A 23,911-nucleotide genomic window follows, 5' to 3' on the forward strand; every position below is an offset into this window, starting at 1 on the left:
GCCTAAGGGTGTTCATGATGGCTGCTGCAGTGCCCTTCAAAAAGCCCTTCATTCTGAGGAGTTACTGGATAGCCTCCAGCCATGAAGTCAGAGGGAGGACACAACTTGACGGTGCCTTCTATTGTTCTGCTGCACTACACTGGTAGGCATGTGAGGCAGCTCACTCAGGAAACAATCAGTAGGCATAGGGGGTCAGATACTACTTTGCTCGAGGCCAGAGGGGTGCAACCAAGGTCAATTGAGAACCCTGGGATGGATAAACCCTATACAAAACCCTTCTAAGTTGGCAGAAAAGGGTGAAGGCATCAATGTCCATGTAGCCCTAAGGATGTTGGAAGTGTCCTGCATCACTGGTCTCTGATCCAGTATACTGGGGAACAGTACAGAGGCAACTTGGTACTGATGGGCATTGCAAACAGGTCAATTGCAGGGTCCTTTCACAGGTCTATTAGTTTGTCTGCCACCTTCTCACTGACAGCCACTCTGTGCTGTCAATCTGGTCTTTCCTGCTGAATTGATCAGCTGTAACATTCCTCTTTCACAGAATGTATACATAGCCATCAATTCTAGGTCCTGGGTAGCAAAGAGCTGGAGAGATCGTGCTAGGTCCTGGGTAGCAAAGAGCTGGAGAGATCGTGCCTCCTCGTTTGATCACATGGGTCACCACCTTTGTGTTGTCACTCATCATGACAACTGAGTTCTAGATTGGAAATCAAGCTGTCTTCATTTCAAAGAGTTTGCTAGCTTGCTGTGGTCCTTCTGTCATGGTCCACACTCCCAAAACCCACTCGCCATTTAAGTGTGGGGCCCAAACCTTATGGGAGGCATTTGAGAATACCAACATCTCCGGTGTGTGTAAGCGCAAGCTGAGGAGCACCCATAGCATCAGGTTGGTTGGATTGATTGATTGGTTGATTCATTTTTGCCAGCACTGGGACAACTAAGGTCATTGATGGTGATATCATAGGTGAAGAATGAAAAAACTTATATAAAACCTATGGACAATGACTATAGTCTCCCTAGCGTACAGTGGAACCTCAATACACGAAAGTTCCTACTTACAAAAAATCCAAGTTACGAAAGCAAAGACAAAGATATTTTTGCCTCTGCAAATGAAAATAATTCAGGATGCGAAAGGGTAAAATCCGAGATTTTCCCGGACCACCGAGAACAATTTTAAAATTCGTGCACTGCCAACTGAGTAGACTCGCCACCATCCTCCCGCTCTCCCATTGGTTCCTGATGCTAGTCACTGCCATAAGATCCTGCTCTCCTATTGGTCAGCATCATGCCTCTGTGTAAAGGCATTCCTTGACCATTTTTTGTGGCAGCGTTCTCGTAAACACTGGAATTCGTTCCTTCACATATACATATTTCGTTTGTTAACGAAACCTTGAATTCCTTGTGGAGGAAACCCTGGCCTGATGCCGTATCCGTCCAAGACTTCGAGGGATTCGACGTGGGCGAAGCTGGTGCTGCAGATTCAGGAACAGTTGACGATCCTGAAACTGTTTCGCAACCAGATCTTGATGAGATCGTTGCACTTGGCAAGTCCACAGGGCTGGTCGTCAAAAAGGACGACATCAATGACCTTCTTGAGGAGCACCAAGAGGAGCTTACGATGGATGACCTAAAGGAGTTGGAGGCCAAGCAACATAACGTCGTTCAAGAAGAGTTCTCTAGCGGCGGCGAGGAGGAGGACGACGACTCTATGACAACGGCAGAAATTAAGGATGCTCTAGCTGCTTTTCATAAGGTGCAATCATTTGTAGAAAAGAGACACCCCTTAAAGGCTTACACAGGTCGTATGCTTGCACAGTTCAATGACGTTTGCCTGAGTTGTTTCAGGAACATTGTCAAAAGCAGGCAGAAGCAATCTTCCTTGGATAGTTATTTTTTAAAGAGGCCTTTAGTAGGAGTAAGCAAAAAGGAAGAACCAAGTGATACTTATAAGTTTTTTGTAAAGTTAAGTGTTACAGTTTTGTTAATGTGTTTCTTAAAGTTTAGTTTTATTTTCCTGACATTATTTTGTGTGTTTCGTAAAGTTAAGTGTACGTACTATAAAAAGTTTTCTGCCGTTTGTGTCCTCCTCTGTCGCCACTTTCGGAGATAGCCTCACTCGAAAGGTAAGCTTCCACATTTTACTACATACATACGTATGTACATACAGTATTTCTTGTATACCATGTACACTAATACTTTATTTTCAGGTATATACATATTAGTACTACTAATACGTATTAAGTTTGGTATTGAATGGTCCAAATTGTTGTAGTATTTCATTGTTTATAGGTCAATTTAGCTTTATTATGAAATTTACTGGGGTGTTTTTGGAGGGCTTGGAACGGATTAGCTATTTTACATGTAAAATGTGGCTCAAGATACGAAAAACTCATGATACGAAGGCCGCCTCGGAACGGATTAATTTTGTATCTCGAGGTACCACTGTATATATAAATGCCGAAATGGAAATTGCAGTAAAAGGTTTGAAAGGTGTAACAGGAGGAAAACCTCGCAGTCGCACTATGAATGAGTTAGAAGAGGGTGGAAAGTAACATGAAGAGAGATTGAAGATACAGTAAAAGGAACGAAAGTGGTTGCAGCAAGGGCCGAAGGCACCCTGCAAAGAACCTTAAGTAATGCCTACAGTGCACTGCATGAGGTCCACTGACAGCACTATCCCCCTATAGGGAAGCCAATTGAAAACCTGATCACCAGAATTACCACCACTGCAAGACGAACCAAACTTATTCGCAGAAGGAAAAGGAACCTTCGGAGACGGAGCACTATCCAACGCTTCCGAACCCGACAAACCCGAAAGCACATCAGAATGACCGATCACGGACTTAGAAACTTTCTGGTGCAAAGAACTTGAAGCGCAGAATAAAACCAAAGATGTATACAAAGGCGAAAACATCACACTAAAAACCACAACAGAATCCGAAGAAACCTGCACCTTTAAATTCTCTTCCTGAACCCTACCTAACCTATTATCCCTACTCATCTGGGCTGGTTCTGGAATAGGCAGGAGGGCTGAAAAAGACCAATTAGAATCAACTATACTACTACTACCACTATCTCTATTCTTATTTAATTATTCATCAGGCTAGAAAATAGGCTAGACATACAACTAAATGATAACATGTACTCTAACTTCTTGAATAACTCGTTAGCAGACGATGATGTTCTATTTCCTAACTCATCCATAGCGAGTCCAAAGTCAAAATTGGGAGAGAAATTCCAAAATCCAGTCAATAAAGTGTAGATCCAGGAGAAAGGGTGTTAATAATAGGCCAAAGTCATAACCTGATATCCAAAATTCAAAAAACTTTTAATTGGGGGTTGGGCTAAATGACCAAAAGTTTGCCCGATGTGGGACAAATCCGCACAGCACAGCAAACAAATAAAAATTGGGGTCTGGCGGCTGGTATTTGCAGCAGCGTTCCCAACAGTAGCTCAAGATTATACCTGCAGCATTATGGGTAAATTTATGGGGATATAGTTCAGGCTGGCTAATGACCAGGGCTAATTCAGGTGTTCAAGGAGTGTGTTGCAATATGATTAACTATCCAAAGCTTGCTGGCTACCTAAATAAAGTACAGGCAGTCCACAGTTATTGGCCTGGGTTCTGTTCCACCGGCTTGTTGATAAGCAAAAATCGCCAATAACCAAAAATCAGCATTCTATAGCACCAATAACTGGATTTCGGTGCTTCTGTTAGGTATTTATCGGCGCCAATAACCAGAAATTGGTACATTTCGTTGTATGCTCTGGCGCGCTTTTGGCACTAGACAAGCCCATAAAACCGGAGAGCCGATAACTGGGGACTGCCTGTAATTGTACTTCACTGAAATCTAAAAAGACAATTGCTGCTGCAAATGGCACCGATACATGCACAAGAGTTCGCAAAATCAAAATGAGTCTACCTGCTGGTCTGTTTCCCACATTCCCCCATAGTGGGTGAGACCTGTCATCTACAAAAGACAACAGAAATTTCCCACATTCCCCCATAGTGGGTGAGACCTGTCATCTACAAAAGACAACAGAAGTACTAACAGAAATTTCTAAAAAGCTGCAGCGCAAGGTAGAAACGTTAGCTATGTAATTACTTGGTATGTTACTTATGAAATTTATTTTCTTATAGTATATTTTTTAACTATCTTTTGTTATGTTTCTGTTTTTGTTGCACAATTCAATTAAACATTCACTACATACACAAATAATTATTACATTTTTTTTCCTACTCTTGCTGCACTAGTAATTGGTGACAAAATATTTTCTTTTCCCTTCACATAATAACTTTGTCTTTGGTCTGTTCCTCTATTATTTCTTTTTTTTGGATATCTGTTTCCATTGGTTTTATTATTTTTTTTGAGCTATGTAACGAGTAGCAACCGAATCTGAATCTCAATTTTTGAATAACATGAAATTACACCACTAAAACTTAGGAAGGATAATGGATTAATTGAGGCGTTCACAATATTAAGGGTTCCCAGAGCTCCAAGTCGCATTTTTTTTTCCAGTCTTCTAAAAATATCCTACTTTACCCATGGAAAAGCGTACTTGCATATGTAGACTCCAAAGTGCTCAAAAAACAAATTATCCAACAAGGGTGGTGATGTGTGTGTTTGAAAATGCCAATTTACACATGCGTTTTTCTCACGATTTTTTTTTCTAATCAGCCCCTGGAGAGACTTAATATTGAATGCCTCTGTATATCTTTTATATCTTTTTTACAATTACAGTGGTACCTCAGGATACGAAATTAATCCTTTCTGAGGCGGCCTTCATAAACCGAGTTTTTCGGATCTTGAACCGCATTTTACATGTAAATTGCCTAATTCGTTCCAAGCCCTACAGAAACACCACAGTAAATTTTATATTAAAGCTAAATTGACCTATAAACAATGAAATACAACAATTTGGACAATTCAATACCTAACATAACCTTTATCGTAGTACATACCTGTAAATAAAGTGTATTAGTGTACATGGTGCAAGAAATACTTTATGTACATGTACATACATATGTAGTAATATGTAGAACCTAACCTTACCTTTCGAGTAAGGCGATCTCCGAAAGTGGCGACAAAGGAGGAGGACAAATGGCAGAAAACATGAACACTTAACTCTACGAAACATTAAAAATGGCAGAAAACATAACACTAAACTTTACGAAACACTTTAACCCTTAATCGCCGTGCCAGTTTTTCCGAAAGTGTCTCCCGTATGCCGGAGGCGTTCGCGAGTGAGCGCCGAGGCGGAAAAAAGTTTTTTTTAAATTACAGCATGCTTAATTTTCAAGATTAAGAGTTCATTTTTGGCTCCATTTTTTTCATTGCCTGAAGTTTAGTATGCAACCATCAGAAATGAAAAAAAATATCATCATATATAAATATTGGAATATATGACAGAAAAAAAAAAATTTCATATATAATTGTATACAAATCGTGCTGTGAGCAGAATGGTTAAAGCTAATGAGGTAGTTATTGTTTAGTTGTATTGTACACTAAATTGCGATTATTTTGGTATATAACAAATTGTAAAATGATCAAAGCAACACAGAGAAAATGTTATCACAACATGAAGCATGAATTCGTAAAGCACAGACGTAAAATTTTTTTTTTTCAAAAATTCACCATAAATCGAAATATTGTCCTAGAGACTTCCCATTTGTTGCAAAATGAAGGTAATTGATTGAATATTACTAGGCCGTAAGTGTAGCAGCTTACAATTGCAGTTTTCGACCATTTTGGTCGAGTTAAAGTTGACCAAAGGTTGAATTCTTTTTATTTATCATTATTTATATGAAAATATTTCAAAACTGATAAAAGCTACAACCATTTTCATATATAAAACTTTACGTAACGGCTAATATAAAAAGGTGCAAAAATTACAACAATCAGTTGAAAAAATTTCGGGTTTTTTCGGAAGAGTTACAGCGCAGACGTAAGGAAAATTTTTTTTTTCATAAATTCACAATAAATCGAAATATTGTGCTAGAGACTTCCAATCTGTTGCAAAATAAAGTCAAATGATTTAATATTAATAGAATGCAATAGTTTTAGCTTCAATTGCGTTTTTTGACCATTTCGGTCGAGTCAAATTTGACCAAAGGTTGAAATTTTGGCACATCATTATTTATATGAAAATATTTCAAAACTGATAAAGTTACAACCATGGGTTGTTTTTAGTTGTATTCTACATGAAATTGCGTACATTTTCACATAAAAAAACTTTATGTAATGGCTAATATAAAACGGTGCAAACAATACGACTTTCGGACAAATAATTTCAGATTTTTTCGGAAGAGTTAATGCACGGACGTAAGGAAAAAGTTTTTTTCATAAATTCACCATAAATCGAAATATTGTGCTAGCGATTTCCAATTTGTTGCTAAAGGTAAATGATTGAATATTACTAGAATGTAATAGTTTTAGCTTACAATTGCGGTTTTTGATCATTTCGGTCAAGTCAAATTTGACTAAAGGTTGAAATTTTGGCACTTATCGTTATTTATATGAAAATATTTCAAAACTAATAAAGTTACAACCATGGGTTGTTTTTTGTTGTATTCTACATGAAATTGGGCACATTTTCATATATAAAACTTTATGTAACGGCTAATATAAATCGGTGCAAACATTACGACAATAGGACAAAAAAATTTCTGATTTTCTTGGCAGTTATCGCACAGACGTAGGAAAAATTTTTTTTTTTCAAAAATTCACCATAAATCGAGATATTGTGCTAGAGACTTCCAATTTGTTGCCAAATGAAGGTAATTGTTTGAATATTACTAGAGTGTAGGAGTTTTAGCTTACAATTGCAGTTTTCGACCATTTCGGTCGAGTCAAAGTTGACCGAAGGTTGAAATTTTGGCACATCGTTTATATGAAAATATTTCAAAACTAATAAAAGCTACAACCATGGGTTGTATTTTGTTGTATTCTACATGAAACTGCGCACATTTTCATATATAAAACTTTATGTAAAGGGGAATATGAAATGGTGCAAACATTACGACTTTCGAACGAAAAAATATCTGATTTTTTCGGCAGTTATCACGCGTTCATAAGGAAATTTTTTTTTTTTTTTTTCAAAAATTCACCATAAATCGAAATATAGTGTGCTAGACTTCCAATTTGTTGCAAAATATAGGTAAATGATTGAGTATTACTAAAATGTAAGAGATTTAGCTTACAATTGCCTTTTCGACCATTTTGGTCGAGTCAAAGTTGACCGAAGGTTGATATTTTGGCACATCGTTATTTATATGAAAATATTTCAAAACTGATAAAAGCTACAACGATGGATTGTTTTTGGTTGTATTCTACATGAAATTGCGCACATTTCCATATATAAAACTTTATGTAACGGCTAATATAAACCTGTGCAAACATTACGACAATCGGACAACAAAATTTCAGATTTTTTCGGAAGAGTTACTGAGTGGACGTAAGGAAAAAGTTTTTTTCATAAATTGCCCATAAATAGAAATATTGTGCTAGAGACTTCCAATTTGTTGTAAAATGAAGGTAAATGATTGAATATTACTAGAGTATAAGAGTTTTAGCTTACAATTGTGTTTTTCTACCATTTTGGTAGAGTCAAAGTTGACCGAAGGTTGAAATTTTGGCACATCGTTATTTATATGAAAATATTTCAAAACTGATAAAAGCTACAACAATGGGTTGTTTTTAGTTGTATTCTACATGAAATTGCACACATTTTTATATATAAAACTCTATGTAATGGCTAATATAAAATGGTGCAAAAATCACGTCAATATGACGAAATAATTTCCGAGATGTGTCGCTGATGCTCTTTAGTGCGAGAAGAAAGAAATTTGCGCTTGCGCACCTGGGTAACGATTGTAAACAAAACAGCAGCTTGATCCGTGAACTCAAAGCATCCCCCAAGGTGTGTGATACAAAAGTTTTTGCCAAGTAGGCCTATAACTATTTTTCCAGGAATTTAAAAAACATTTCTGCGTCAATGTTTCATACGTCAATTCAGCACCCAACAGACAATTTTCGTCGACGTTTAATACATCCAATCAGCGTTTAATGGTTAAAAAATGGCAGAAAACATTAACACTTCTTGATTATCTCCATCTTCGTTTTCCATAGAAAGCATCCTCTTCTTTCCGTGAACTTCAGCAACATTTTTGGGACCCACGTTTAATAACGCAAGTAATGAAGTTCACACACAAGACGATAAAGTAACTTACAGTACAACGAAAGTGAAATCACTAACACGAATTTACGTTAACAAACGAATACGTATATGTGAGGGAACGAATTCCAGTGTTTACGATAACGCTGCCGCAAAAAATGGTCAAGGAACGCCTTTACATAGAGGCATGATGCTGACCAATAGGAGAGCAGGATCTTATGGCAGTGACTAGCATCAGGAACCAATGGGAGAGCAGAAGGATGGTGGCGAGTCTACTCAGTTGGCGGCGGGCAAGTCTTAAAATTGTTCTCGGTGGTCCGGGCGAGTCTCGGGACTTTACAGTAACACCCTTTCGTAACCCGAATTATTTTCGTATGCAGAGGCAAAAAAATCTTCGTAATCGCTTTCATAACTTGAATTTTTCGTTAAGTTGGGACTTTTGTATGTCAAGGTTCCACTGTATTGTAAAAAAGATACTATACAGATGGTGGGTTTCCCCAACAAAACAAAAGGGCGATCTATTTTCACTTTTTGCACTTCATCAAAATGGTAACTTTACACACACCCCAAACTAGCAGAAGGTTTGGAATACAAGGTAATATTACCCAGCACAGCTTTGCTAGTTCAACTGCGTATTACTTTTCCGGTGGCAACAGATGCTGCACAGAAAATAAAAAAACCTTTCCAATTCATAACACACATGTGAGTTCTGCAAATTTGGCACATGTATACAATGTAAGTACACAAACTAAATTCAATACTAATATACTACAAATGAAAGCCCAAAAAAAGACCAGATGCAAATTTAACTACATACTAACCATAGTCATGTCATCAAGGAGGTTGATTTTACGAGAAATTTCATCCTTCTCTTCCTGAGAAACTTTCTTATCTGCAATATACTTCTCAAAATATTGCTTTATCAAGTGGTCCAACCGGAAACACTCACCAGTCTTAACATCCTGAAAATAAAATAGTAGATTCACTTTATGATATCACCATCAATCAAATGTAAGGTACTGTACAGCTCCTATGGGACTTGCAAAGTTTGATGACACTACAAACAGTGGCACCTTAACCTAATGAGGAGTTATGGTCTGCTCCTCTTGATATGTAATAAAAATTCAACCAACGCAATACCAAGAGACAAATTCACATCGCTTAGAGTGCATTGTACAGCAATTCCAGATAAAGCAATGAAGTGCCTATCCTAATAGGTATTTTGTAATTATTCAATTTAAATGTACTGACTTTCATTCAATTTCACTTATATCTGCAAAGTGAACCGATTCTAGAAATACATACAAACAAAAAATACATATGCACCTCTAGTTAAGCTGTGGTCAAGTTGTGGAACACCAACTGTTAGCAAAAAGTGTAGGTCAAAAATACACCTCTTGTCCCAGGGGTAGTCCCTTTTTTCAAGGCACTTTCAATAACATGATGATACATATATAAATTTTTCAATAAATGAAACTCAAACAGGCATAGAAATTAATTTCCTAAATGTATATAAAAAAACAGATAAAAGAAAATATGAAACTTCTTATATTTTTTACATAAAGAGGATGCAAGCAATAGTACTACTTATTTATTATAATGTATACATTAGTTGGTACACAAACATAACTGCAATACAAGCATTTGCTTATTTAATTAGAACATGACTGAATAACAATAGATAGGTTCATTCCATTTCCTGTGATGAATACAATCTAATTAGTCTTGAACAAAAATATCATTACACAGAGAAATGATAAATAATTATGTGCTGTAAACTCTCACTTTTTTTCTTGATAGTATATTACTATAATGGGCATAATGTCTGTCTGTCCTCTGTCATTCAATCACGGCCAACGGCTGGTCCGATGGGCATGAAACTTGGCAAGGTTATAATGGGGACCCTCTAAGATGGTTTATAACATTGCTTCATCCTACCTTCCCCCCTCTGAAGGGGGTGGGGGTGGGGGTGAGAAGGGATTCCCTGAAACAGAGCTGGTTCTGCCTGTGAAACGAGGCTGGTTATGCCCTTAGACTTAGTTACTTTAAACATTTTCATACATAATTTCTGTATAGTACATGTTTGTAAGTATTTAATAATTACACTATGAAATATAGTAGTTAAGTTTGTTTGTTTGTATGGTATTTTTATGTTGCATGGAACCAGAGGTTATTCAGCAACGGGACCAATGGCTTTACCTGACTTCCAAACCACATCGAGAGTGAACTTCCATTGTATAGAATAGAAACAATTTTTCAAATTTTGATTTGCATCAATTAATTTTTAGTTGTGTAGTTTGATATTAATGCTATTCATGATTTTTTTTAATGTCTAGCTCCTGCATCTAATTGTCTCTTTAATTTTAAATACTTTATTTAAAAAAACCTTACCTTGTGTTGAAATTGCTTACAGAGTCCCAGCTCAGAAAATAACCCAAGGGGTGGTGCCCAGTATAGAAACTTATTGCCTGGTTATCCAGTACAGTACTGTATGTAGTTAGTTGGGATCGGGGTCAGTAACCCAATAGTAAGTCTGCGTGCTACATCTGGCCCCAGCCTGTTAACCATAACATAAGTGGTGCCCAGACCAGGGAAGATAATACCCTTTAGATATGATATCATCCAGGAAGGGTCGGAAGACCAAATGCAATCTTGAACGAGATATCGAGAACCTTGGATTGCTGGCAACCGAATTAATGAATGAGGATCATTTCCTGAAGCGTCAATGGGCGACGAGGGAGACCACTGGGGCTACTACCACAGTGACCACCAATGCCCCCTCCATTTTGCCAGCTTGGCCAAACCTGAATGGCTTGGCACTACCAATGACCAGGGAAGGGGGGCTACTGGCAGACCCCTGCCCCCTCCAGGGTTCACAACAGCACTGCCACCTGTTTTTGGGAGTCCCCTGTACTTTTTGGGATGCCCTTGGCTATGAATCCTTTTAGCCCAGCAGAGCCAAATGTTAAGTGAGGCAAACAATCAGTTCCTGGCTGACCAGACCAACCCTAGCAAGCCCGAAATGATACCTCCAGCTACCTCCAATCCTGATGCTGCCAAGGGGGCCATTCCTAAGAAGAGGATCAAGGCTAAGACAGAGGGGAAGCCAGTTTCAGTCCAGCCTGAAACCCAGGAATCCTCCAGCGAGGAAGAACCAGAGTGATGCCTCTAGCAATCATGCCAGCTCCTGCTCTGGTGTTAGCACTGCGGATAGCACCTCCTCGGAGGACTCGCACACCTCACGGTCGAGCCGCCGACTGTCTGACCTGGTCAGGACCATTGACGCGAGGAAGAGTCCCAAACCAAAGGTCTTCCAGCTGGAAACTGCCCAGTTTCTCCCACTCCCTAAAAGACTTCGAGGCATACTGCACCAGCAGATATGCCAAGGGAAGCTCCAGTCGGGGTTTCCAGAGACCTACAAGAAGATGAAGGGTCTCCTCCTTAGATTGGTATCGAGGAACCTGTGAGAGACTGGACACTGGCCGGACAGCCCGCTTCAGCAGCACCACCTGGGAGGAGGGCGAGCTGAAGATTTACGCCATGCAGTTGGCATCCCTGTACCGGAATGCCTACCCACGTCGTAGCATGGATCAGAAGGAGCCGAGACAGAAGCTCCTCAAAACTCTCCCTACCAAGGCAGCTAATTGGCTGGAGCATTCTCTGGCTACCATCAATGTCTCTGCCTGTCATCAGGCCACTTGGCAGGATGTTTTACACCTGTTGGGTGTCCTGGATGAAGCTGCCAGGAAGAAGAGCCAGAGGTCAGGGGATCTGGCTGTCAGCAAGGTAGGTCAGTCATGGCACGGCACGGATGCCGACAGGGATGCCATGGCTGCTCCTGAGCTTGCTCCAGCCCCTGTGTGTGCTCATCCTCGCACGCCATCTCGACCCAATCTGAAGCCTGTGCCTGTTGTGGTGCGCCTGCCACCATCGAAGCCATCTGACAGGTCTCCTCAGTTCCAGAGGAGATACTGCACTTGCCGTGAATGACCAGGGCACCAAGACAATGAGTGCCGGAGACGCCTGGACTTGTGTTTGCGCTGTGGCTCAGCTAGCCACCAGGTAGCACAGTGCAGGCAGCAAACACCACCCAGGAATAGGTCTCCACCACAAAGGTCGGCTAATGCCAGCAGCCCTAGGAGAGAAACCACTTCGGTGCAAACTCCTCTTAAGTGGAGGGCAGTACCCATTCGGGCTACTCAAGACCCCATTGTCCTGCTCTGGTTCACCCAGTAGCAGTGACTTCTGCGAGTCCTGAAGTAGAAGCGAGTCTAGTGATTCTTCTCAAATAGTTGAGAAGCCAAAGGCCAGGAAGTCCTCTGGTACAGAGAAGTATCATAGGGCATTAAACACCAGGCCTTCAGTGTAGAAGATGGGGCTACATCGAGGGAGGATGTGAGTAAACAAGGAATCTTGCTCCTAGTATTCCTGTGGCAGCCTCAGAAATCTCAGTTTCCGAGGTTACCCCACAACCTCGGAAAATCATTGAGTGTCCTATGATTTTTTCAGAGCTGGCCAGTGATAACCGGTCCCCGAAACTATTAACCACTTCATCTACTGACTCTTCTGAGGATGAAGCAGAAAGTGAGGCTGTTCTGAAAACCCTTCGTAGAATCAACCTGGCACAGCTAATTCCTGTCCCACTCATGGTGGTTCCAGTGACCTTGTCTGAGGTCTCATCCAGAGTTTTTGAAGCCCTCATTGACTCCGGAGCTAAGGTTAACCTTGTCATTGAGCTTGGTAGAGGAATATCAGCTGCAGATGGTGTCCAACACCATCGGACTGAAGGGTTTAGGGCAAACAGGGCCTAAGACCTTAGGTACTGTATTGTTGACCCTTGCACTCCATGGAATGACATTCGACCAGTGTGTGTTCCATGTGGTGCCTTCAGGGATTATGGCTGAGCACCTGGTGCTGGGTTACCAGTTCTTGAGGGCAGCGGGATGGTAGTTGATGGGGCTTGTAATCGGCCAAGTGTTGGCAGTACTTCCAGTGTCTCTCTGGGAGTATTATGTGCCAATACGTGGAGCCTGTTGCCGGCAAGTGCTTCACGCACTTAAGGTCCATGCAGCCAATTCACTTACGATTGCCAGTATGGAGCCTGTATTTGTCCCCATTACTGTGGCTTTTCCTGAGGGACTGGACACCTCCTATAGGTGCCCTGCCTGTCCATCCAACAGTTGGTTGGAGATGTATTATGATGGCGACATTATAACTCCGGGTCTGTCAAGGAAAGCTGCAGCCATACCTGGCATCTTAGACCTGAAAGACGGCAGAGCCTCAGTCTTAGTTAAGAGCTTTCAGGAAGGAACTGCCAAGGTAGAGAAAGGAGATCTCCTGGGAAAGGTGTTCACCATGGCAGTGGTGGATGCTCTTCTATCCTGCCTGATAGCACAGGAGTGCTATCTAACACCTGAACCAGGCGTATTGGGAGAGACAGACAGTCTGTCTGTCTCAGACGAACTGTCTTCTTCTCAAAAGAACCAGTTCCATCAGATGCTTCGCCGTCATCTTCCCATCACCTGTACTGGCGATGATGATGTGGGAGAGTGCACAAGCGCACCAATACGCATCCACCTGTGTGACGAGACTCCTATTTATCAGAGGGTCCGACAGTTCGCCAAACCCATCGCCGATGCCATTGAGGAACAGTGCTTGGAGTTGTATGAGATGGGTATCATTGAACCCAGTATCTCTCCTTGGTCCTTGCCCATTGTTCCGGTCCACAAGAAAGATTGGTCCTTGCCCATTGTTGCGGTCCACAAGAAAGATAACAGTATACGGTTGTGTGTGGACTACCATAAACTGAATAAGGTGATGGTCTCTGTTAAGTTCCCGATGCCATACGTGACTGATTCTGTATTTGGTCTACAAGGAGTCAAGTATTTCACAACCCTTGACCTTGCTCATGGATACTACTAGTTACCCTTAGCGGAGGACAGTAAAGAGTACACTACTTTCTCCACAGCCTTTGGACACTAGCAGTTTAGACGCTTGTCATTTGGACTGGAGAAATGCAGCGTATCCTGCAGGAGTTCCCAAAGGCCAAGGTGATTGTTTACATCGATGACATCTTGATCCTTGGGGCTTCCTTCAAGGAACACCTGGAACTGGTAGAATGGGTTTTGCTACTCTCCAGAAGCATGGGCTCAAGATAAATCTCAAAGTGTTCTTGGGTGCAGTCCGAGGTAAAATATCTTGGCCATCTGGTTGGACGTAATGGGATGCGTAAGCTCCTTGAGTACATCCAGAAAGTGGAAGATTTCCCTAAACCTACCACTGTGTGTGAGCTACGGGGATTTTTGGGACTGGTGAACTTCATCGCTAAATGCTCACAGATAGCCAAACCATTATCCACAAAGACTGAAGGACAGAAATTGCAAGGGGTCAGAAAGCTGAAATGGACTGCAGAGATGGACCGTGCCTTTGAGTGCCTGAAAGAACTGATCAAGGAAGACATCATGCTGTTGTATCCTGAGTACTCCTTTGATGCTAAACCCCTTGAGCTGTTTGTTGATGCTTCTTGTGCCAAGAGTCCTTGGAGCGAGACCTGTTACTCCACCATTGAGCGTGAGTTGGCCGTTCTGCGATGGGGAGTGAAAACCTTCAGAGCTTTCCTGTATGGCCAGTTCTTTATGGTTCATTCTGATCACTGTCCTCTGATGTATCTGCAAGATATGAAGATGGTGGACAGTCATCTTGAACGGACACTGGAGGTCTTGTCTGAATTTAATCTTATTGTTAAGTACTGTCCAGGTGATCAGAATGCTACTGCAGACTGGTTATCTCGCTTGCCCGCATCCACTGACTGCGTGACTGTTCCAGAGACTGCAAATTTCAAGTTGCCTACTGAACTGACACTGTATAAGGAAGTTCGAGGTGGCCCAGAATCTCTTATAGAATCCTTAGAGATAGTTGTAAGCTGTCTGAATGAAAGGTCAGGTGCCGCACCTGACTCTCAGCTGAAGGGAGCTAAACTTTGGGAGGCTTTAGTTCAGCAGTTTCTGAAGGATGCCAACCGACTAGGCTTCAAACTGGACAAGATCAGCAGGAACTGGGTTAAGGTCATGCAGTTTCCAGGTACTGTTCCAGCTTTGGAGTTAGTGTTAGCAGCTTCTAAGCTATTGAACCTGGAAATCTGGGTCCATTTTGGTCCCAGTTGCCCAGTTGTCTACAGTGACCCATCAGTGACTGGGCCTCAGTGCATGTACCTTCAGTGTCTTGCTGGAGTACACTTTAACCCTCTGCTGGAGCTCTGTAATCACGTTCCTCCAGCTGACGTGATTCTGGGGCATAAGGCGGACGTAGAAGCTAGGGCGCTTGATGCTGAAGGCTTGGCCACTGATGATCCTGATGTACAAGAGGATTGCCCAGTAATCTAGTAAATGACTGAGACACCACCTTGTCAGTCCAGTTGTAATCATGTGTCTCAACACTCGGTGGTAGGTCTAGTAATGTTACACGGCAGTCTGTACTGTGCTCTTGTTGACACAGGATCACAGGTTTGCCTTGTCAGTGAGGCTGTACTGAGCTAGCTTGGCTTAGAGTATGAGGTACTGTCAGGAGAACACTTGGATGGGTTGACTGGTGCCTGCAGCTGTGTTCTAGGCTACATCCAGATCGGCTTGGAGTTTTCCTCTGGGTGGAAATTCCACCCATTTGTGTATGCTGTGGTGTCTGTCAGACATTAACTTTTGTTTTGTCCTTGGTAGAAATCTCCTGGACACAGCCTACCTGATCCTGGATTCACCTCGAGAACAGCTAGTGTATGACAGCACTGCTGTTCTTCAGTTGTCTCCCAAGGTACTCCCAGTCTCACTACAGCCTGCCGAGTCCACTGTCATGAAGGTGACTGACCCTGAACTTGACCCTGGAGTGTTCTCAGGGAATGCTCTTCTGTCCTTCTGATCCAGAGACCATCGAGAGATCCAATATGTCATTAAGATGATCTACTCTAGAGTTCCTGCATCTTGGGTTCCACGGTCTTATCAGCCATATAAGAGATGTTGGTCTGCCCTGGGGGTTCATCAGGGTCTTCTGGTTAAACGGAACCAAGATGGTTCTGTAGCCCCAGTAGTCACCTTCAATGTCCTTATAGATTGGTGGCACACACACACCTGCAAAATGCTCACTGGGGAATAGGAAAAATGACTGCTATGCTCCATCGACTGGTTTGGCACAAATCTTTGATTAGTGTAACCAGGGATATGTGCCAAACCTGTATGGAATGTCAGACCTGCAGTCTCCAGGGAGGTTGCGGCACCGCCAACCTTGAAAATAGTGACCACCTACCCTTTTGAGTTGGTCGCTATGGACCTTCTAAGTCTCCCTCCATCCAGCACCGGTTTCATTAGCTGTCTGATGGTAGTCAACCATTATTCCAAGTGGGTTAGGGCAGTACCCATAAGGAACAAAAAGAGCAGTATAATATATCAGGCACTTGAGAATAGAGTTATTCCAGTTATTCCCTGTGTCCTAGTCCGGATACTGACTGATAATGGCCCAGAGTTTATTTCCCAGGAATTTGCCAAGTTGTTGGAACAGTACAATGTTGTACATGTGAAAACAACTCCGTACAAACCCTCTAGTAACGGCACAGTAGAACGGGTAAACCGTACTATTGGCGAGGTACTGAGGGTAATTTCTGGGGAATCTTGGAAATAGGACCGACATCTGTCCAGAGCAGTTCTCAGCTGCAAACATTCTCAGCACACTGTGAGATTCGTTGTACTCCAGCTGAGGCTATACTGAAGGGTGCTCACGATAGTTGATAGTATCCCGTTGCTTTCAACAGAAACGAAAGACCCATGGGCTGAAGGTAATCCTTGGTATAAATCGTTTAAGGAGGGTTCTCTAGTTCTGAAGAAGGTGCACCTGTTAAGACACCTTTTGACAAACAAACTCATCCCTAGGTTTGAGGGACCATTCAGTGTTACCAAGGTACATGGGAATAAGGTCACCTATGAGCTGAGGAGACTGACTGATGGTGAACTGGTGAAAGCTCACCATATTCAACTGAAAGCATGGCTGGAGCCTACAGTCTATCTCAAGAGGCATTTCCTTTGGTACCCGAAGGGTCCTGGTCCTGTAGCTGAAGCTCATGTTAGAGTTGGACTAGTATCTCAAGTCCAAACCTGCCTGACATCTAAGCTAGTTTGGATTTGAGTAGTGATAGCAATTCATTTGGTGTGTCTGTTGCAATTGTATCACATTTTTTGTCTCGGATCACCGCAAGACCCGACGCCAAAGGAAAAGTCCCAGTTCCCTGAGATATCGTGTCCAGCCCAAGTCCATCCTCAAGTCAGCCAGGACTAACGAGAGGAAGAAAGATGCTTGGTCATACCTAATGGAAGAGTGGGACCTGGCCCCCTTATTAGAACCAGAAGTAGTTCAGGATCCTGTTTTCCTCCAGCTGTGGGCCAAGAGTTCCACTGAGGCGGATACCCATTGTATGACCCCGGAATTAGGGGTGTACTCGTCTGTGTCGGAAACTCCAGCACCTCATTTCCTAGCCTCCTCTTTCCAGGAAGAAGGTGCTCTTTATCCTCCAGAGAGCTGGGAATTCTGGGAAGTCTCCAGCCTTCCGCTGGTTGAACTTACCAGCGATTCCGAGAGTTTTGGCCAAGACTTTTCAAGACCTGCTAGTGCAGAAAGCCCTGTTTCTGACACTGGAGTGTCCAGTCACTCTGATCCTGATTTTTCTGGATTTTTGCTGCCCGACCGACCGTTGCCACAGGATCCAGTTGCAAGTGCTTTTAGTTCCCCATGGACTAGGTCCAGAGGCCCTGTTCTGGATCTGCCTCATGTTCAACCTCGAGTAATTGAGTGGAGATCTTGTCTTTCCTCTAGTTCGGATGAGAACGCAATTGGAGAATCATCCACCACTGCTGAGCCATCTTGGAGTTCCAACCCGTTCCGAAATCTTGACGGGAGCTTGAAAGACAGATCTGAACTGTCGGATTTACCTAAAATTGACTTGACAGCTCTTGTTTGGGTATTCCCAGACAAGAGTCCTCTCCCGTATCGCCTCCTGATTTCTCAGGATTTGTATTGCATCAGAGAACATAGATAGCCTGCATATTTCAGCTTCCTTGCAAGGTTACTGCCAGATTGAAAGCCCCAAGTCTGTATCTGGAGAGTCGGCGTCCTAAGCCCCCAAATATCAGCCTCTTTGTGAGGTTATTGCCAGGTTGAAAGCCCCGAGTCTGTATCCGGAGAGTCATCATCCCAGTTTATCTCCAGTACTGGCCGAAATCAACATTGCTCGCCAGCAAATTGTTGAATTCCATCATTTTTCTTGAGACAGAATCTTGGGACTCAGAAGATGACTTCTTCTATTGCCTAAGTGATTAGCCATCATAATTTTTTTTTTTTTTTTTAAGTATATTAGTATCTGCCTTTGTTGTAACTCACACATTGGGAGAGATCTTTTATAAAATAACTAGGGTAAGTTTTTACAATTGTATGATGGTTGAAATGCTAGCAAAATTGCTGTTGTTATCAGATTCGATTTGGTTGTTCATAAGAAATCAGCTGTTTCTCGTTCGGTTGTTTATAGCTGTATGCATTTATACGAGTACAGTGGGCCCCCCCTATTCGAGTTCTCCGGATTCATGAATTTTTCTTTGGAACCTATCAACAAATTATTTGCGGAAGGACTCGCCCATTCGCAGGGTTCTCTGTGGGACATATACATAATTACTTGGCGAATGTGAATTTTTATGTGTTTACTATTCCTACATGGACATTTCATAATGATATGGTTATTCTGTTTATTACACATTCCTTATAAATCTTAATGTAGTGAATTGAATAAAAATATCGTAGGTATAAATTGGTGAGCAAGGTAATATGAAATAAAGCATAACAGAGTGAGTTTGGCGATTGAGAAAATAAACACTCTCTCTCTCTCTCTCTCTCTCTCTCTGACAGAATAATAGATAAGAAACAATAACCAAATATTGCTTGAATACGATATGGCAACAAAGTTTTGGTCTGACTGAAGTGTAGAGTTACTTTGACACTGATTTACATGTCCTTCCTGGTCATCTCACAGCCATGGATAGACAACTTCACAGTCGAGAAAAGGCAATGTATACAAAATAAATATTTTCCAGATGAAAAGGCAATTGGAGGGCCTATGTTATCCCATTAAAAAAAAAACACTCTCGCTTGGATAACTGTAAGATGTAGAAGAGAGAGAGAGATCGAGGGCAGGAAGGAGATTTAAGTAGTACCTGGATATGAAAAACAACCCCTATAATCTTATAAATATAGCCTCAGGGTTTGTCTCAAAGACATTCAAAGGTGTGTCACACACGTGACAGCTGTTGTTTTTGTAAAATTGGCGTCAGGACAGATTTTTAAGCACCACTGAGTTAATATATTATTAATAAATTTTCCATTACCTTCGATAACATGCCAAATTTCCCACTAGATAATCATAAAAATCTCTAGGATTGCGCGACCGCGCATATTGGAAAACAATGGTGCTAGATTAAATCTGAAAACTCCAGATCTAGCATGAAACGCGTTAGTTTAGCAACACTGCCATTGAACTTACAAACATATTGGGTCAATTGGGTATGCATTGTGCAGGCTGTACATTTTATGAAATGTTTTAAGATGATTTCTAAATATGAAATGTATGTACATAAATTGTTTTAGGATGATAATAAAAGTATGCAGACCATACCTAAAGTATGTAAGACAATGATTACCTATTTGTAGCACGGTACGTATTTTTCTGTCTGCTGCACGCATTACGTACATGTACGTGTATTTTTCCTACGTACATAAAGAGTATATTTTCACGAAAAAATAAATTTTTATGATGAAAAAAGGGATTTTGACGAAGGAAAAATCTATTTCTGGGCAAGGGTCCGTGTTGCCCAGTGAAATCTCCCTTTAGTTCATATTTCTAAGGTAAATAATGCTAACATTACCAGAGAAAAATAAAAGAGGGGGATGTCAGAGTATCTGACTCGCTCACCCTAAATAAAAAGAGGGTGTCGGTATGGTATTGGGGCGAGTGAGACCACTACCACGGACCTCTTGTCATTTAGAATTCTCCTTCACCAAAATCCCCCTCCTCAAGAGAGCTGGTACACAGCCGGCACCAACAACTACTACTACACACCCACCCACGCCGACAACAGCGCCTCTCGTGGCCATCCTTTTCGTTAGCGACTTCTCACACGCACATGATTTTTCTCTGCTCTGTGTTTTGTGCCCTAACTTTGGATTATCTTTCCACACTATGGAGTTCCAAGCTATCGCCGCAGCTAAGTTAAGTACTGCCGAAAGGTTACACATATTTTTAGCCAGTCAGGATCCGTTTTGACTTTTTTAGGTTCATTAACAGCCTTCCTTGTCTGGTCCCCGGCTCGTCTCGTGTTTATCTTATAGCTCCCGCGATCTCTCATACCGTGGTGGCTATTCTGTGCAGTGCCTCCATGTCTTAGCTTAGTGTTCATGCATGCATGTTCCTTTGTCTAGGTCTGTTAGGCAGTTGGGTTATATATGTATACATTATATATATTTCCCACTTTCTTTAGTCCAGCCACCCTGGCCGTCGCCCTCCGTTTTATGTATTGGCAGAGGCCAGCTCCCGAGTTGTTGGTCTCTCTACCTTCCAGGTAGGCTAGCCTAACTTCTCCTGGACGCCCTCTCTTTTTCTCTTACACGTGATTTCCTTCTTTTCCTTTTCATTACGATGTATTTATTATGGGTTGCATATTTGAGACGGTTTGCCTCAGCCTAGGCTATGTTTTCTCTGTCCCGTTCGCCTCGTGGTACAACCACGTTTGCAGTGGGCCAGCTGATCACCTCAGTCCACCAGCCCAGTCCCCCCATCTTCCTTCCTCCCCATCGTGGGGGGGAGGTAGTCCTCGCTCGCTCACTGTCGCTATGGCAACCATCCGAGCACCCCTCCCCTCTTCCTCCCTTCTCAGGGAGGATACAGGAGTTACGGACAAGGGGGGTCCTGAGTCTGGGTCTTTTACCGTTCTCTCCATGAGTTTCGGGGGGGTACCCTGTGCGTTCGGGTTGGGTTGGCCACCCCGCCAGCTCGCACTGGGTCCTCCTCGGTTCTCTCTATGGCTGCCTCCTCTATCCTCCCCATCTGTTATTCGGCGGACTCCCTGGCTCCGCCAGCTCCTTGGGGGTAGCGGAGAGTAGCCTTGACATGCATCCCTCTGTATTCACATTTTATGAGTCATAGTTCTGTTGCCACTTCCGCTAGTCCGGCGGAGCGCCCGCTCACCATCCGGGTTCTCTGTCTGCTAGCGAAAGTTTTTTACGGCGGAGTTACGGTTCGCTTGTCTTCTTTATATTTATTTTATCTTATTTTGTTTTAATTTAAGTTTATGTACTTGGGTAATCTTCTCGTGTATCTCAGCTGTGATTGTACCCTCACCTCGGTGTACTCTCGGTTTATGAGCAGGTAACTGGTTTGGCAGAAATCTTCGCTCCGGTGTACTGGAGTTTTTTGGACCAGTTTACCACGTCCTACGGACTTTCTCTCATGGAGTACGGGAGAGGATTATGCCCAGAAAATATTTCACTCCGGCATACAGCGGAGCTTCATATCTCTTAACAGGTTAGCCTTGTTAGTAACTGCCGATACTTATGTATCTGTTCACTTACAGGCTACCAACTGTCAAGAGGCGGGGTGCAACGCCATCCTGCAGGACCCATGCTGTGGCGGGATCACAAAAACAAGTAACCTCCCCACATAAACTTAACCTGTCTGGCTATCAAACCCACCCTCAATCACACTTTCCACTTAACACTACAAAATACAGCAGGACAATTGACCCAATACCTACATACAGAACAAAAAACACAAACAGGTACTCACCTCTGGCTTCTGATACTTAGGGCTAGGCTGTGCTGTCCACTGGATATAGGCTATAGGCTAGCCAATACAACCACCGCCGACAACCAAGCACAAACCAACCAACCACACAAAAAAACTCAATAACTCGACAAATCACTGCAGATGAACACCAACACCCCGAAAGAACACGACAACCACACGACTTACATTAGTACAACAACCCGCCAACCACCACTAACAGACACCGAAAATGCACCACCAACCTTCTTAACCTCACCACAACCAGACACACACACGCACAACAACTTCTCAACCCCAAAATCTATCAAATAACATCCAAACAACGAAACACCAAAGGACAACTGCTGTCAAAACCAACTCTCTGACTTGACCAGATGCCTCACTGCTTACGACTCGTAACAGACTTCCACTGACTCCCTACAGAGCGCCACAATAGACATGCTTCCGACTGCCATTTAACCACTCCCATTCATTCTTCCACCAATCTCTCTCTCTCTCTCTATCTCACAACCTTTGGAGATGTTGTCAAATATAAACTATCATTACTCCTCCATATTACCTCCCCCATTACATTTGACAACATCTCCTTATACTCGCAACATCCACACTAAATTGCCTTTCGCAACACCCAAGGATGGCTCAGATGCAGGCCCCCTGGATCTTGTTTGAGGACCATCATACACTCTTTCAGTTACATCGCCATTCACTTTTTCCAAACCACTTTCTTTCAAACTCCCATTATCTCCCTCACTACCATCCTCCCAAATTCCATTCACTACTTCACCGATGTCTTCCAACGCTGGTTCCAACATCTCCCCTATTTCGGCCACCAAACCACTCAGTTCATCCATACTTCTGTCAAACTCCTGCAAAGACTTATCCATCCTATCAACTACTTCCTCACTACTCAGTTTCCTTCTCACTGAAGTCTTATCTGTCCCTGTCAACTCAAACCCACATACACTACAAGTATCATTCATTCCCCCAAAGTCATCCGTAGCACACGCTTTATCAACCGTTTGCACCCTACCACCAACCCCTTTACCATGCCATTCACGCTTTTCCCTTCCACTTCCTCTCTCCACACTCTTCCGTTTTCTTCCATACTCAACCAACACCAACTGTCGATCTCTCAGACCAATTTGTTCACCGACAGTCGGCTCATACTTATTCACCCTCAACCACTCACTCATTGCATTCTCCCGAACATACTGTGGTACTTCCCTCCACTTACGGAGCTGGTTATGGTGTGCCCTAACCTCATCCAGTCCCCCACCTACTCGCAATTTCCCCAAAACATAACTCAATCCACTTGGTCCCACTTCCAAAATCTCAAAAGGCCCTTCAAATTTCTCCCTTACTTTATTCACATTCATTCTTCCCATCTCAACCACCTCTTTCAACACCTTATCCCTAATCTTAAAACTCTCAAACCTTTCACTCGCTTTCTTCCATAAATCCCGATCACCTTCTGACAGACCTAACCGCGGTCTAACAATCCTTTCAAAATTCAACACATATTTACAAGGAGACATACCTATACTCTTCTGCAGTGTGGCGTTATATACCCAAACTGCACGTCCTACATACATATCCCAATCCTTGTCGCCCTTGCTCATCATTCGCAAAATCTCAGTCATCGTCCTAACAGTCCTTTCAGCCAACCCATTCGCACTAGGCATATAGGGAGTAGAATACACATGCACAATACCCCACTCCTTCAACATTTCTTCAAATTCCCATCCCACAAACTCAGGTCCATTATCACTCAACATTTTTCCCAGCTTACACACACACATGGGCAACATCACTTGACCCACCATTCGTGCAACAGTTTCACTCCTCTTATCTTTGATGGGAACCACATAGGCA

The 23,911-nt window shown here is 42.5% G+C and overlaps 1 protein-coding gene across 2 annotated transcripts in view; it reads right to left on the reverse strand.

Moving 5' to 3' along the window:
- Positions 1-23,911, reverse strand: part of LOC135200302 (glycine--tRNA ligase-like) — a 674,105-nt gene that overhangs the window by 446,149 nt on the left and 204,045 nt on the right. For both annotated transcript variants that reach the window (XM_064228841.1, XM_064228850.1), the window contains exon 5: positions 9,000-9,140. In XM_064228841.1, coding sequence (XP_064084911.1) covers positions 9,000-9,140 — 141 coding nt within the window. The remainder of the gene's footprint in view (positions 1-8,999; positions 9,141-23,911) is intronic.

The sequence above is a fragment of the Macrobrachium nipponense genome, chromosome 23 (genome assembly GCF_015104395.2).
Source record: "Macrobrachium nipponense isolate FS-2020 chromosome 23, ASM1510439v2, whole genome shotgun sequence".
Taxonomy (NCBI): domain Eukaryota; kingdom Metazoa; phylum Arthropoda; class Malacostraca; order Decapoda; family Palaemonidae; genus Macrobrachium; species Macrobrachium nipponense.